The sequence below is a fragment of the Gekko japonicus genome, unplaced genomic scaffold (assembly GCF_001447785.1).
Source record: "Gekko japonicus isolate JY-2015 unplaced genomic scaffold, Gekko_japonicus_V1.1 scaffold4813, whole genome shotgun sequence".
Taxonomy (NCBI): Eukaryota; Metazoa; Chordata; class Lepidosauria; order Squamata; family Gekkonidae; genus Gekko; species Gekko japonicus.
This window is the reverse complement of record NW_015162617.1, coordinates 41,864-57,067: the sequence shown is the minus strand read 5'-3', so window position 1 is coordinate 57,067 and position 15,204 is coordinate 41,864. Positions and strand designations below refer to the sequence as shown.

The window sequence follows — 15,204 nt, the reverse complement described above, 5'->3', positions numbered from 1 at the left end:
TCTAACTGTCAGGAAGTTCTTCCTAATGTTTAGCTGAAAACTCTTTTGATTTCAACCCGCTGGTTCTGGTTCGATCTTCTAGGTAACAGAAAACAGCACCCCATCCTCTATAGGACAGCCCTTCAAGTACTTGAAGATGGTGGTCGTAACACCTCTCAGTCGTCTCCTCTCCAGGCTAAACAGACCCAGCTCCTTCAATCTTTCCTCATGGGACTTGGTCTCCAGACCCCTCACCATGTTCGTTGCCCTCCTCTGGATGACACGTTCCAGCTTGTCTATATCCTCCTTAAACTGTGGTGCCCAAAACTGAACACAATACTCCAGGTGAGGTCTAACCAGAGCAAAGTGATACCATCACTTTGTGTGATCTGGACACTATACTTCTGCTGATACAGCCCAAAATCACATTTGCCTTTTTAGCTCCCACATCACACTGCTGGCTCATGTTCAATGTGTGGTCCACTAAGACCCCTAGATCCTTTTCACACAGACTGCTGCCGAGACAAGTCTCCCCCATCCTATAATTACACACTTGATTTTCCCTATCTAAATGCAGAGCTTTACATTTATCCCCGTTAAGATTCATTTTATTTGTTTTAGACCCTTGCCTGAGCTACTGACAAATCATTGGGTTTCCTTCTTTAATTACTCTGAACAGGTGGAAGAAATGAAACGTGTTTCCAGAGCCAGCCCTTGTTGCCTGAACATGCAAAGAAGAGGCCTTTCCCAGCCCTGCTGTGTTTAAGAATGGATCTTGGATCTGGAACCTGCTCCACGTAAGGGAACGGCTGGGCTGCTGGGCTGAAACAGAAAGGGAAGCAGGGGAGGAGTGGAAGTCTTCCAAAGCACCTTAAGAAGCGGCTTCCCTTCTTTTTCTCGGTCTTCCACGTCCAGCTTGATGTCCAGTTTCTCTATCAGCTTGGAGGCCTCCTCCTTCTTGAAGTTCATAATGGCATCAAAGACCTGCATGACGGAAGCAGGGTAGAGAAAAGGGAGCTTATATGTTGCCCCCGGATACCCGGGACGTTTATTGTCATGCCTGCCCCCGACCCGGCGTCTGGGAGCTCTGAAACTGAGGACTCCATGCCTTTAACACCATCAGAGGCACGGGAGTCTTTGCCAAACCTAAGTGCCGGAAAGGATGAGCACCAGCCTCCAGAACAGCCTGCACCTGAAACCGATCAGGCAGTGCCTGGCCCCAGCAGCACGCCACCCGAATCTCCGCCACCTGTCGACCGTCTGAGGGATCAGAGACGCCGGGAGCAAAGAGGCACGCTTGCGCGGTGGATCAAGGACTTCGCGAGGCAGTGCTAATGAGGTACTAATGAGTTAACAACCCAGAGAGCTATTTGAATAGGTCACGGACTGCTGGCAAACTCGTCCTTCGGACCAGAAGCTCTGCACCTCTGACTGTGTTCCTGGTATCCAGCTACTGACTGACTTCCTGGCTCCAGTCCACGTTTGACGACCCCCTGGCTCCTGATCCTCGGCTCTGCACCCTGACTTTGACACTTGCCTATCTGAACTCTGACTCTCGGTAGCGCTCTGACTACGGCCTGGCTTTATGTATTGGGACTTTTGCTCTGGCTGTTTTGCTCTCTTTCAGGCTTAACTCTCAGACTGGACTGTGAACTCCCACTCTCTGCCTTGCCCCACTGGCCCTGTCATGACATTTATCATCAATCCGCAGCCTGGAACTGAGCGCCGAAAGCAAAACCGAGGAAGGGATGAAGACGGCTTTACCTTAAAAATGGGGTCCAGGATGAGTTGGCAGAAGGTCCGTGGCAACTTCTTTCCATCGGGAGTGTTTGCGGACTTGCTGAATTTCCCAGCCGCCGGGTCGAAATACCTAAATAAAAATTGGAAGTAATTCTGAGGGATTTGGAAAGAAGTGGACGCTTGGGATAGCTGATTCCTGAGGTCCCCGACCTCTTTCGTCCTGTGGGCACCTTTGGAAGCCTGACGCAGCACGGTCGTTGCCGCCACAACATCGCTGCTGCAGGAGGCTGAGCCGGCCAGAAAAGGGCTGCCCCAGCCTACCACCCATTACACAGGCGAAGATCGATTACGCAGTGAAGATCCTTGTGCTACGATGGCCACTGCACAGCCAATCAAATCTCCAGTTCTTACCAAACACCGATTGCCCACTGAACTCTGGGTGGTCCCCTATTTGCTGGCAGACAACAACCCTGAAACCACTTATTCTGTTACAAAATTTTAAAATGATAGTTTTATCTGTAAAGCGACAAATATCTGGTTTGTCCCCACTGTAACGGAATTTAGCATACACTCAATTAATATTTAAAGGAATTATAGTTTTATCAATGACTTAACATTTTAGATTTTAGATTTGACTATTTTGACTGTAAACTTTGATTGTGAACTTCGAATCTGGAGGCTAGTGCTGTACGTTCATGTACGGTAACTGAGCCGAAGACCTTGGTCGTATAGAAGTTGATAAACATAAGTAAGTGGCCAATCAGAAGCCTTGCTGGGCAAGAGCCCCACCTGGCCCTACCCACTTTTTAAAAACTGCTTGGTGGGCGCCCGGAAACGTGTCTATGAGCACCGCGGTGCCCGTGGGCACCCTGTTGGGGACCCCTGGCCTATTTGTTTTAACCCGGCCGATGCGTTTGTCAAAGAATGACAGTCGTTCTCCGCCACCATCTGCCATTCTCATGCATATTAAGTCACTTAACAGACTATAATTGCCACAGGCAAAACTGCTCCAGCTCTTTCAACAATGAACCCATCTCTTCTTACTGTAACATTTTACTTCACTTACATCCCACTGTTCCCAAGGTGGCTTACGTACTTCTCTTATCCAGGTTATCCTCACAATAACCCTGCGAGGTAGGCCAGGCGGACAGTGCGGGTGACTGCCCCAAGGTCAGCTAGCCAGCTTCCGCTGCAGAGCTGGAACCTGAACCTGGGCCTCCCAACTCTCCACAGCACACTGGGCTCCACAGAACATGCAGAGACACGGCGCTCTCCTGGAGATGCTCCCCAAACGGCCCACAGGGAGCAACGCGCGCCGCGACTCACTTGTCCCCCCACAGCTTCTTCATCATGTCTTCTACTTTCTTCGCCCTTTCGGCCGCCGAGAGCTGCACCTTCTCTCCTTTGGCAGCAAATTTGGCCACGTACATCTCAGCAAACTGCTTCAGGGTGAAAGCCCAGCCGTGCAGGCCGGAGCCGAAGCCGACGGTGCCGATGACTGGATCAATCTGGAATGGGGAGAAGTCACTGATCAGCGATACTGAAATGCATTTAAGTTGGAACGACATGGACTGCCAAAAAGACAAAGAAATGGGTTCTAGAGCAAACAGAAGAAGAAGAAGAAGAAGAAGAAGAAGAAGAGGAAGAGGAAGAGATTGGATTTATACCCCGCCCTTCACTACCCAAGGGAGTCTCAGAGCGGCTTACAAAGTCCTTTCCCTCCCTACAACAGACACCCTGTGAGGTAGGTGGCGCTGAGAGAGCTCTGAGAGAAACGGCTCTTTTTCAAGTACAGCTCTCATCAGAACTATGGCTTGCCCAAGGTCATCCAGCAGGTGCAAGTGGAGGAGTGGGGAATCAAACCTAGTTCTCCCAGATTAGAGTCTGCGCACTTAACCACTACACCAAACTGGCTCTCAAAGTGACTAAACCGAGGCTATCGTACTTTGGTCACATATGAGAAGACAAAGAGTCCCTGGAAAAAACCATAATGCTGGGAAGAAGGCAGCAGCAGAAGAGGAAGGCCCAACGTAAGATGGACGGACTCAATCAAGGGAGCCTGCGCCCTCCATCTGCAAGACCTGAACCGGGGCTGTTAAGGACAGGACATTTTGGATGACGTTCATTCACAGGATGGCCATGAGTCGGAGGCAACTCGACGGCACTTCACACACACACACACACACCACTAAAACCGAAAAGGCTTATATCTAATATTTAAATGCTAATGTGCTTTACAAGTAGTTAGTGTGAGAGCCAGTTTGGTGTGGTGGTTAAGTTCGCGGACTCTAATCTCGGAGAACTGGGTTTGATTCCCCACTCCTCTACTTGCACCTGGCTGGATGACCTTGGGCAAGCCGTGGTTCTGATAAGAACTGTCCTTGAAAAAGAGCAGTCTCTGTCAGAGCTCTCTCAGCCCCACCTACTTCACAGGGTGTCTGTTGTGGGGAGGGGAAGGGAAAGGAAAAGGAGTTTGTGAGCCGCTCTGAGACACCTTTGGGTAGTGAAGGGCAGGGTATAAATCCAATCTCTTCTTCTCTTCTTCTTCTACTTACGGCCCGGCCAGCAGGCAAAAGTTTGGGTCAAAACTCACAAAGCACATAGAAGCTTGAAACAAAACTCCCATCTCATCAAATTCTTATCCTGGAGAGGGCAGGGAAGCACAAAGGCACTTCCTGCTATCTTTTAACCTCTTTGGCAAATGTCCCGCCAACACAGAACGTGCCGGTTTAGTGAGGACCGCGATACGTCAGTGACGCAACGGCCTCGCTGCGGCTTTGGCCCCGGTCTGCTCAGCTGCTGAGTCGGTAGCAAGGCAGGCCCTGGAGAGGCCAGTGGGAGCGGAACCTGCTCTGTTTACAAATATTTCTGGGCTGCCTTTCCGTTCATTTAATGCTCAAGGTAGCTTAGGCGAAAAAGTACAACTATATTAAAGACCAACTGAAGCTCTGACAATATTAAAAGCTGCAACAATGCAAATTCTCTTCAAAGACCTCTTGCTCAAACAAAAACATTTTGAACTGGCCTCGGAAGGCCTGTAGTGATGGGGAAGAGAGTTATGCTTCTGGCGGGTCTATCGACCCCATCATCCAGTTGTGTCCCAGGAAAACCACAAGCTACTGCTGATTGTGTTATTTCGGGGACCTGTGGCTGGCTGTCCATGTTTTAAAAGCACCTCACTGTCAGCTGAGTGTTGAAAGGAATTTGCATGTGCCTTTTCTGCGAGAAACACCTGATCTGGCATCTGCTGATGCAGATGTTATTTTTTCGGAGTTCTAGCATGCGATGCAGCCTCTGCTCTCTGTAGCCCATGCAAAGAAAAATGGTTCCTTGCTCTGCTCTGTAAAATAAAATCTTTGGTTCAGGCTGTGTAGAGGCCTGCAAGAACTTTCCCAGAGACGGTTAGAGATAGTGGTGACCTTGCCGGAGCTAAATTGTTTTCAGCTGAGAGCAGTACCAACCGCCCTTGACGCTTCCAATTAGCACATTCCAAGCAACTGAGCTCTAGACACCTGTGTGGGGGCAGAGACGGGCCGAGCTGCAGTATGGTTTCGCTTCTCTCCCTCTTGCTGTTGTCCAAGGATGTCATGTGCCTAGCAACTCAGAGAGTTACATCATCTCTTGGGTATCTCATTGGTCCAGCGGCCGAGGATCAGTCAGAGACCCCTTTCCTATAAATCTAGTTACACTATGATATAGTGGTGACCTTGCTGGAGCTAAACTGTTTTCAGCTGAGAGCGGTACCAACTGCCCTTGAAGTTTCCAATTAGCACATTCCAAGCAACTGAGCTCTAAACACCTGTGTGGGGGCAGAGACCGAGCTGCAGTATGGTTTTGCTTCTCTCCCTCTTGCTGTTGTCCATCCAAGGATGTCATGTGCCTAGCAACGCAGAGAGTTACATCATCTCTTGAGTACATTGGTCCAGCGGCCGAGGATCAGTCAGAGACCCTTTTCACTTAACCACTACACCAAACTGGCTTGAGACTATCTGACATGCCCTTATGTCAATAGTCCAAGAGGTTCCAGAATAGCATCCCGACGTGACATGCCCTTATGTCAATAGTCCAAGAGCTTCCAGAACGGCATCCCGACAGATTCCTGCCTGGACTGGCTGAAGCTGTGAACATCTTGTCTTGCTGAAACTGACTGCCTTTGCTCAGCCTGGAATGGTAACTGGAACCTTGTTTCTGTATGTTTAGCTATGCTGGAAAAGCTTAGGTTTAATTGTTTTATTCCTTCACTGTCTAGTCTTGTTTTAAATATTTTTTGCACCTTAAATAAATATATTTTTACTCTGTCGTGGTTTTTGCCTTCAATAACCTCAGAGCCTTAAATCCAGAGCCTTGGCTCTTGACTGCCTACCAGTTAACTGTTTTGTCTTGGAAACTCAAGACTGCAGTCCCGCTCTGCAGGGCCGACCCTTCTTGTTAAGTTCCCTGAGAAGCCGGGAGGCTTGGTCTTTCTTTCCTGGGCTGTTGGGATAGATTGAAAGACCTGGTGGCAACCTACCAAGGCTTGGGTGAGTTTTAGACTCTTCTCAAGTATTTTGTAACTTTGTTTTGCGACGCACTTCCCCTTGCACCAAAAGGGACTTTTGACAGCCCAGTCTTGTATAGTCTGACTGGCAGGAGCTCTCCAAGGTTTCCCTGCCCTCTGCCTGAGATCCTTTTAATTACTGGTGCTGGGGACGGAAGTTGGGACTTTCTGCATGCAAGCTGGGGTGATGCAATGCTGGAAATAGCTGTCTAGGGAAGACTGCATCAGTGACTTTTGGAACAGGATGAATAGACTGCTGGAGTGACTCCTCTGCACGGATAACCCCGTCCCAAAGACTTCCATGCAGGCTCTGACTAATGGGGTCTGAGGTCTTGCTCGCTTTCACCCACTGTTTTTAAACTAACTTTCAAATCCACCGCAACCGGAACGTAAGTTTTCTTTACCATAATATTACCCATGGGTCCAGTTTCACCCTCTCCGTAAGTGGAAATGATCACGTTGACGTTTTCCACGATGCGCTGGAAGGTCTGGTAGAGCTCTTCCGGCTCCAGCTGCAGCTCCAGCAGGCTCCTACTCAAAGGCCTGGCAGAAGAGCTCCGTCTTACAGGCCCTGCGGAACTGAGAAAGGTCTCGCAGGGCCCGGATCTCTTCCGGGAGCTCCTTCCACCAGGTAGGAGCCGCCTCCGAAAATGCCCTGGTCCTGGTCACCGCATGCCATGTGCAGCAAGCTGGGGTGATGTAATGCTGGAAATAGCCATCTAGGGAAGTTTGCAACAGTGACTTTTGGAACAGGACAAACAGACTGCTGGAGCGACTTCTCTGCACGGATAACCCCGCCCCAAAGACTTCCATACGGGCTCTGACTAATGGGGTCTGAGGTCTTGCTCGCTTTCGCCCACTGTTTTTAAACTAACTTTCAAATCCACCGCAACCGGAACTTAAGTTTTCTTTACCATAATATTACCCATGGGTCCAGTTTCACCCTCTCCGTAAGTGGAAATGATCACGTTGACGTTTTCCACGATGCGCTGGAAGGTCTGGTAGAGCTCTTCCGGCTCCAGCTGCAGCTCCAGCAGGGCCCGATCCATCTTGTTCATCATCAGCACCGGCTTGATACGCTCGGCGATCGCCTGGCGGAGGACGGTCTCCGTCTGCACGCAAACCCCTAGACGGGAAAGTGGGTAGCCAACGTTTTCCAGACTGCTCCTAGAGAGAGCCCCTCGCAGAAATGATCGCGGAAAGGCTGTCTCCGTCAATGTTCTCCGAAAGCGCCGGCTCTCAGAGGACGGGATGAAATGGCTTCCTACCCAACGGCTAGATGGCTGACTATTCTGGGCTGCTGGAGCATGACCCTGTGTATCCTGGGAAATGCTTCTTTACGCAATGAGGGATTCAAATGTGGAATTCGCAGCCAGTGGATGTAGTGACAGCCACAGGTATGGATGGCTTTAAAAGATTCAGGGAGGACAGGTCCACTGATGACTTTTGGCCACGGTGCCTCTGAATACCGGCACTAGGAGGGGAAAGGATCAGGAGAAGGCTCTGGCCTCCATGCCCTGTTGTTGGCCCTCCAGAGGAACTGGTTTGCCTCTGTGTGAGACAGGATGCCGGACTGGATGGACCACTGGTCTGATCCAGCAGGGCTCTGCTTATGTACTTGTGAAGGCCTCAACCTCTATGACCTGTTGTTGGCCGTGCAGAAGAACTGGTTGGCCATTGTGTGAAACAGGATGCCGGACTGGATGGACCACTGGTCTGATCCAGCAGGGCTCTGCTTATGTACTTGTGAAGGCCTCAACCTCTATGACCTGTTGTTGGCCGTGCAGAAGAACTGGTTGGCCATTGTGTGAAACAGGATGCCGGACTGGATGGACCACTGGTCTGATCCAGCAGGGCTCTGCTTATGTACTTGTGAAGGCCTCAACCTCTATGACCTGTTGTTGGCCGTGCAGAAGAACTGGTTGGCCATTGTGTGAAACAGGATGCCGGACTGGATGGACCACTGGTCTGATCCAGCAGGGCTCTGCTTATGTACTTGTGAAGGCCTCAACCTCTATGACCTGTTGTTGGCCGTGCAGAAGAACTGGTTGGCCATTGTGTGAAACAGGATGCCGGACTGGATGGACCACTGGTCTGATCCAGCAGGGCTCTGCTTATGTACTTGTGAAGGCCTCAACCTCTATGACCTGTTGTTGGCCGTGCAGAAGAACTGGTTGGCCATTGTGTGAAACAGGATGCCGGACTGGATGGACCACTGGTCTGATCCAGCAGGGCTCTGCTTATGTACTTGTGAAGGCCTCAACCTCTATGACCTGTTGTTGGCCGTGCAGAAGAACTGGTTGGCCATTGTGTGAAACAGGATGCCGGACTGGATGGACCACTGGTCTGATCCAGCAGGGCTCTGCTTATGTACTTGTGAAGGCCTCAACCTCTATGACCTGTTGTTGGCCGTGCAGAAGAACTGGTGTGAGACAGGATGCCGGACTGGATGGACCAGTGGTCTGACCCAGCAGGGCTCTTCTTGCGTTCTTATGAAGGCCTCGGCCTCCATGCCCTGTTGGTAGCCCTCCAGAGGAACTGGCTGGCCGCTGTGTGAGGCAGGACGCTGGACAAGATGGACCACTGGTCCGATCCAGCAGGGCTCTTCTGATGTACTTATGAAGGCCTCGGCCTCTCTGCCCTGTTGCTGGCCCTCCAGAGGAACTGGTTGGCCACTGTGTGAGACAGGATGCTGAGCTAAATGGACCACTGGCCTGATCCAGCAGGGCTCTCCTTATGTTCAAAGTTGTAAGTAAGGCTGGCTGTACTCTGTTGAAATCCCAGTTTATGTTTTGTGTGATTTACCCATGCTGCTGTTGCCTAACTTATTCTGAAGCCCTGAGCTGGGAAATTCTTCCATGCCCCAACACACTACTCATAAAAAAATAGCATCAGGGGTTTCACCAAAATATTTCAAAGGCCATTTCTGTGAAGATCAGGACCAGAAAACTGCACTGGTTCTCAGGACTGAAAGGCCCAGTTAGGAGAAAGTCTCAGCACACTCTACAATGTTACATCCATCTCCCTCTTTATGCTGCCTGTCCTCCAAAAAAAACACAAACCCCTCAGAGTGACAATCTGGGCTCACAATAACCCCTGATTCAGATCAGACCGAGACACTGTGTCCAGTGAGCTTCAGGACTTTTCAAGACGTACCAGACCCTGGGCCTGTCACAGCGATACCTCACTCGGTGGTCACTTAATAGGTACTCTATCGCACTCACATATCTAACGCAAGCGGGAAATCTGAGTCAATAACTGTTATTGACTGTAAACTTGTGTGATGTCGACAGCAGAGAACACATTTCCAGTTCCAGGGACTCTCGCGGTTATGCTTACCCCCTCCAGCCCTCTAAATAGCCTCCTGTGACGTACTGGCTGCCTCCCAAACAAGCTGCAGCTGCCCAGTTCTGAGCCCGCTTACCCGAAACACAGTCGACCACTACAAGGGCGCCGTCTGTGACACGAAGAGCAGCCGTGACTTCTGAGGAGAAATCCACGTGCCCGGGGGAGTCGATCAAATTAATGAGGAAGCCGGCACCATCTTTGGACTGCTTGATGAAGGCTAAGTCGTTTTCTGAGAGTTCGTAGTACAGAGAAATGGCCCTGTATGAGTGGGGAAGATCCCCCCCCCATAAAATAGTTATTTCAGTGGAAGTTCTAGCACACTCTGTACCCTGGGCTTGAGTCAGGTTAAAATATGTTTTCTCTGTCCCACAAAAGAAGAAGAGGAGATTGGATTTATACGCATTCTTCACTCGGAGTCTCAGAGCGGCTTACAGTCTCCTTCCCTTCCTCTCCCCACAACAGACACCCTGTGAGGAAGGTGGGGCTGAGAGAGCTCTTGACAGAAACTGCTCTTGAGAGAACAGCTCTGAGAGAACTTTGACTGACGCAAGGTCACCCAGCTGGCTGCATGTGGAGCAGTGCAGAATCAAACCAAGTTCTCTAGAGTCTGCTGCTCTTAACCGCTACACCAAACTGGTAGGACCCTCAGGTGTGAAATACAGATGGTGGGAGCTGGATTTGGGGCTCTGATTTTGGAATTTCCACCCTAGAAAAGCGCATGTGGCATTAGGTGTGTTTCCAGAATCCAGCCATGACTTTTCTTCTTAAGAGAGCTTCCCAGTTGCTTCACCAGCCAACGGAATTTTGGTTTAATATTCACTTTTTGGCCTTTCAGGTGTGTGAGAAAAGGATCATCTCTCCCCATGCCCTTGTGAGCCAAAGGCAGTCTTCTGGCTGCCGGCTTCTACTTGCTCCCCCACTTAAGGTGGCTGACTGGGAACCTGCTGGAAGCAACAAAATGGGTTTTCGGAGGGGGGGGGATGAATCAGAAAATTCTCTGGACATTTTTCCAATTCAAACTTAAATAAGTAACTAAAATATTTAAATAACATTAGCAAAAGAAGGCAATGCACCATGGAACAATCCTCAACCGTGTATACGCACTGGCATTTGGAGTTTATCCAACATTTATATCCCACATTTAAGAAGAAGAAGAGAAAAGATTGGATTTATACCCTGCCCTTCACTTGAAGTCTCAGAGTGGCTTACAAACTCCTTTCCCTTCCCCTCCCCACAACAGACACCCTGTGAGGTGGGTGGGGCTGAGAGAGCTCTTTCAACAACTGCTTTTTTAAGAACAGCTCTGACAGAACTATGGCTTGCCCAAGGTCATCCAGCAGGTGCAGCTGGAGGAGTGGGGAATCAAACCCGGTTCTCCCAGATCAGAGTCCATGCACTTAACCACCACACCAAACTGGTTCTCAACCACGGTGAACAAAGAAGTCCGATAGAACAAACACCGTGTAATAGTTCAATATAAGTTCAGATGATTGAAACCAGGACGTAACAACACACTGCAACGATGAAGTATAGTGCTATCTTGATACAACTTGTTTCACAAGTGAGGTGAAGTCCCCAATTGGTACAAAAAGGTCTGAAGATCCTATGTAACAAAAGGTCAAGAAGCACAACTAAAGATAAATAGACTACATTTACTTATGTGAAGCAGCAAACTTTCCATGGAAAAATATAGCACCAGAAAAACGGCCGGAAAATGTCCTATCCGACATCGCTGACTAGGGCCCATACGCCTTCTCTATAGTGCCTTCCAGCTTGGCAAAGAGGATCCTGGGGGCTGGGGGGGGGCACTGCCTTTAGATGTTTTGTGAGGCCATGATATTTGTGAAGGGTTTCAATGAGGACTGGGCTACACACATTTTCTAACGAGATTTTACTGTAATGAACATACTTTTCATCTTGGAACTATAAACCACTTTGAACCACAAGGAAAAGATGGGGTATACACATTTTAATAAATAAAAATAGGAAAACTTTTAATGTCTTTCGGCTGTTCTGAAAGCCGCTGCCAAAGCCCTACGCTGTGTAATAGTTTGATATAAGTTCAAATTATTGAAACCACTACATGACAACTGTAAAGACAACACACTGCGACAATAAAGTATAGTGCTATCCAATACTCCCTCGAAGCTGTGAAGTCCAGTGGCCAAAAATTCTACTTTGTGAGTTACCGGCATTAAAGTTGTGAGCAGGTGATTTGGCTACTGCATACATTAGTTTGCTCCGGAGCCATCCTTCCTGAGCTAAGACAAAGATGTGTGAGCCGGAGGCTAAAAGACTGTGAGCTAGCTCACACTAACTCAGCTTAGAGGGAACACTGGTGCTATCTCAACGCAACTCATCAAGGGAACCAAAGCCTTAAACAATTCAGTCTAACAGAACACAGCCACTTATTAATGAGTGTGACCACTGTCTAGTCAATTACAGATCAGCCAAATGGTTCCGTTGATGGTTTATGAGGTCCAGACGAAGACTGAGGAAACCCCTGGTCACTCTGGAACAGGGCGTTGACCGCTTGGAATCTTCTTGACCTTTCGTTATATAGAATCTTCAGACCTTTTTTGAACCAACTGAGGACTTCACCACACTTGTGAAACAAGTTGTATCGAGATAGCACCATACTTTATCGTTGCAGTGTGTTGTTACGTACTGGTTTCAATCATTTGAACTTATATCAAACTATTACACGGTGTTTGTTCTATTGGACTTCTTTGATCACCGTGGCTGAACGCAATGCTCCCTCTAAGCTGTGGAGTCTTGTGAGCAAAAATTCTACTTTGTGAGCTACTGGCATTAAAGTTGCGAGCGAGCAATTTGGCTGCTGCATAAATTAGTTTGCTCTGGAGCCATCCTTCCTGAGCTAAGACAAAAATGCGTCAGCCGGAGGCTAAAAAACTGTGAGCTAGCTCACACTGACTCAGCTTAGTGGAACACTGGTTGAAAGCCATATGCTGAGCAGGCAGAACTGAAGCACGAGTTTAAATAAAGCTGGTCAGGTTAAAGCAGATCTGCTGATATGCAGGCAGGCCATACAGAGTTCAATGCAACTTATTCCTACACAGTCTGGGCTGCAACTGCAGCCTGGCTAGCAAGCAGGGTTGGGATCGGGAGTTCTGCTCTTACTGATCCTGAAACATCATCTGATGTCATCGCCATCCTCTTGCGTACCATCAGTGACTGTTTGGTGTAATGGTTAAGTGCGCAGACTCTAATCTGGGAGAACCGGGTTTGATTCCCCACTCCTCCACTTGCAGCTGCTGGATGACCTTGGGCATGCCGTAGTTTTGATAAGAACTGTCCTTGAAAAAGAGCAGTTTCTGACAGAGCTCTCTCAGCCCCACCTCCCTCACAGGGTGTCTGTTGTGGGGAGGGGGAAAGGAGTTTGTAGGCCGCTCTGAGACACCTTTGGGGAGTGAAAGGGCGGGGTATAAATCCAATCTCTTCTCTTCTTCTTCTTCTTCTTGCACCTTTCTTACAAGCAACCCAAAAACTCTGGATTACTGAGTTGGAACCTGAGCCACATGCCAATTATGCCAGAATACACAAAAAGCAATCTCGCTGAGGCCTGCCAGTTTAAAACACTCCACCCCTAACCAGATCAGTGGAGCACACCCGATGAGAGCCAGCGTGTAATCAAATGGCACTCACGTAGACTTGATGGTGATGCATCTTTCCTGCTCGTCTTTCCGCGTGTCGGTAAATCGCGTCTCGCCTGCTCGGGCTGAAGCTATGATGCCCGCTTTACACACCAATGAGTCTGTGAGAGTCGACTTCCCGTGGTCAACGTGAGCGATCACGGACATGTTCCTGATATTGGACTTCTTGTCCATGATCGCTCGGATCTGGTCGACCGTGAAGTTCACCTGAGGAGAAAAGTGAAAGAAGACAGAGCTTGAGTTTTCTTCCCTTAGACACACAGATGACAGACATTCACACCGAGCATTTTTTATACGGCAAATTGAGACAGGAGTGTTTTCGTGGAATTAAGGTGAGATGCTGAAATGAACAACAGGTTGGTTCAGGTAGGTAGCCGTGTTGGTCTGAAGCAACAATACAAAGTTTGAGTCCAGTGGCACCTTTAAGACCAACATGAAGTATCTGAAGAAGTGTGCATGTACACAAAAGCATATATACCCGGAATTAAACTTTGTTGGTCTTAAAGTCGCCAATGGACTCAAACTTTGTTCTGGCTGTGAGACCCCAAAGTCCCACAAACACGTTTGGTTGCGGAAAGTGATGTCAAGTCACAGCTGACTTATGGCAACCCCATTGGGTTTTCAAGGCAAGAGATAAGCAGCAGTGGCTGGGCGTTGCCTGCCTCTGCGTAGCAACCATGAATTTCCCTGGTGGTCTCCCATCCAAACACTAACCAGGGCTGACCCTGCTCAGCTTCCAAGATCTGATGATGTGCTACTGTAACTGCATGAAGCTCAGTGGAAGAGCCTCTGTTTGGAATGCATAAAGTCCCAGGTTCGATCCCCGGCACCTCCAGTTAAAAGTGTCAGACAGCAGGTGATGTGAAAGGCCTCTGCCTGAGACACCTTGGGGAGCTGCTGCCAGTCTGAGTAGAGGAGGAGGAGGAGATTGGATTTATACCCCACCCTTCACTCGGAATCTCAGAGCAGTTTACCATCTCCTTTCCCTTCCCCTCCCCACAGCGGACGCCCTGTGAGGTAGGTGGGGCTGAGATAGCTCTGAGAGAACGCCTCTTGAGAGAGCAGCTCTGAGAACGTGTGAATGACCCAAGGTCACACCAGCAGCTGCATGTGGAGGAGTGGGGGATCAAACCCAGTTCTCCCAGATTAGAATTCACGCTCATAACCACTACACCAAATTGGGTAAAGACTGACCTTGATGGATCAAGGGTCTGATTCAGTATAAGGCTCGTATGTGTGTGTTCATGAGGCTGTCTCTTTCCAAATAGTACACTTTGCTACAAAATTCGTTTCCCAGTCAGCTTTTATTCCTTCCTACCTTCCAATCAGTGGAAGAGCCTCTGTTTGGAATGCATAAAGTCCCAGGTTCGATCCCCGGCACCTCCAGTTAAAAGTGTCAGACAGCAGGTGATGTGAAAGGCCTCTGCCTGAGACACCTTGGGGAGCTGCTGCCAGTCTGAGTAGAGGAGGAGGAGGAGATTGGATTTATACCCCACCCTTCACTCGGAATCTCAGAGCAGTTTACCATCTCCTTTCCCTTCCCCTCCCCACAGCGGACGCCCTGTGAGGTAGGTGGGGCTGAGATAGCTCTGAGAGAACGCCTCTTGAGAGAGCAGCTCTGAGAACGTGTGAATGACCCAAGGTCACACCAGCAGCTGCATGTGGAGGAGTGGGGGATCAAACCCAGTTGTCCGGATTAGAGTCTGCCACTTTTAACCACTATACCAAACTGCAGAACTGCAGAATATGCAGTACGAATGATCAGCAAAGCATTTTCTGTGAGACTGAGGTGATTGCTGCCGTGAGCACTATGTGGAATCACTAGTAAGAGCATAAGAACAGAAGAGAAGCCATGCTGGATCAGGCCAATGGCCCCTCCAGTCCACCAACCTGTGTCACGCAGTGGCCCAAACCCTGGTGCCATCA

At 49.3% G+C, this 15,204-nt stretch overlaps 1 protein-coding gene across 1 annotated transcript in view; it reads right to left on the bottom strand.

Annotated features, from left to right (window-relative positions):
- Positions 1-15,204, bottom strand: part of LOC107106356 (elongation factor 2-like) — a gene marked incomplete at its 3' end in the record, with an annotated part of 36,070 nt that overhangs the window by 13,473 nt on the left and 7,393 nt on the right. Inside the window, exons 2-7 of the mRNA XM_015406491.1 lie at positions 13,271-13,485; positions 9,681-9,862; positions 7,171-7,382; positions 3,046-3,227; positions 1,744-1,849; positions 850-963 (exon numbers count right to left, since the gene is read on the bottom strand). Coding sequence (XP_015261977.1) covers positions 850-963; positions 1,744-1,849; positions 3,046-3,227; positions 7,171-7,382; positions 9,681-9,862; positions 13,271-13,485 — 1,011 coding nt within the window. The remainder of the gene's footprint in view (positions 1-849; positions 964-1,743; positions 1,850-3,045; positions 3,228-7,170; positions 7,383-9,680; positions 9,863-13,270; positions 13,486-15,204) is intronic.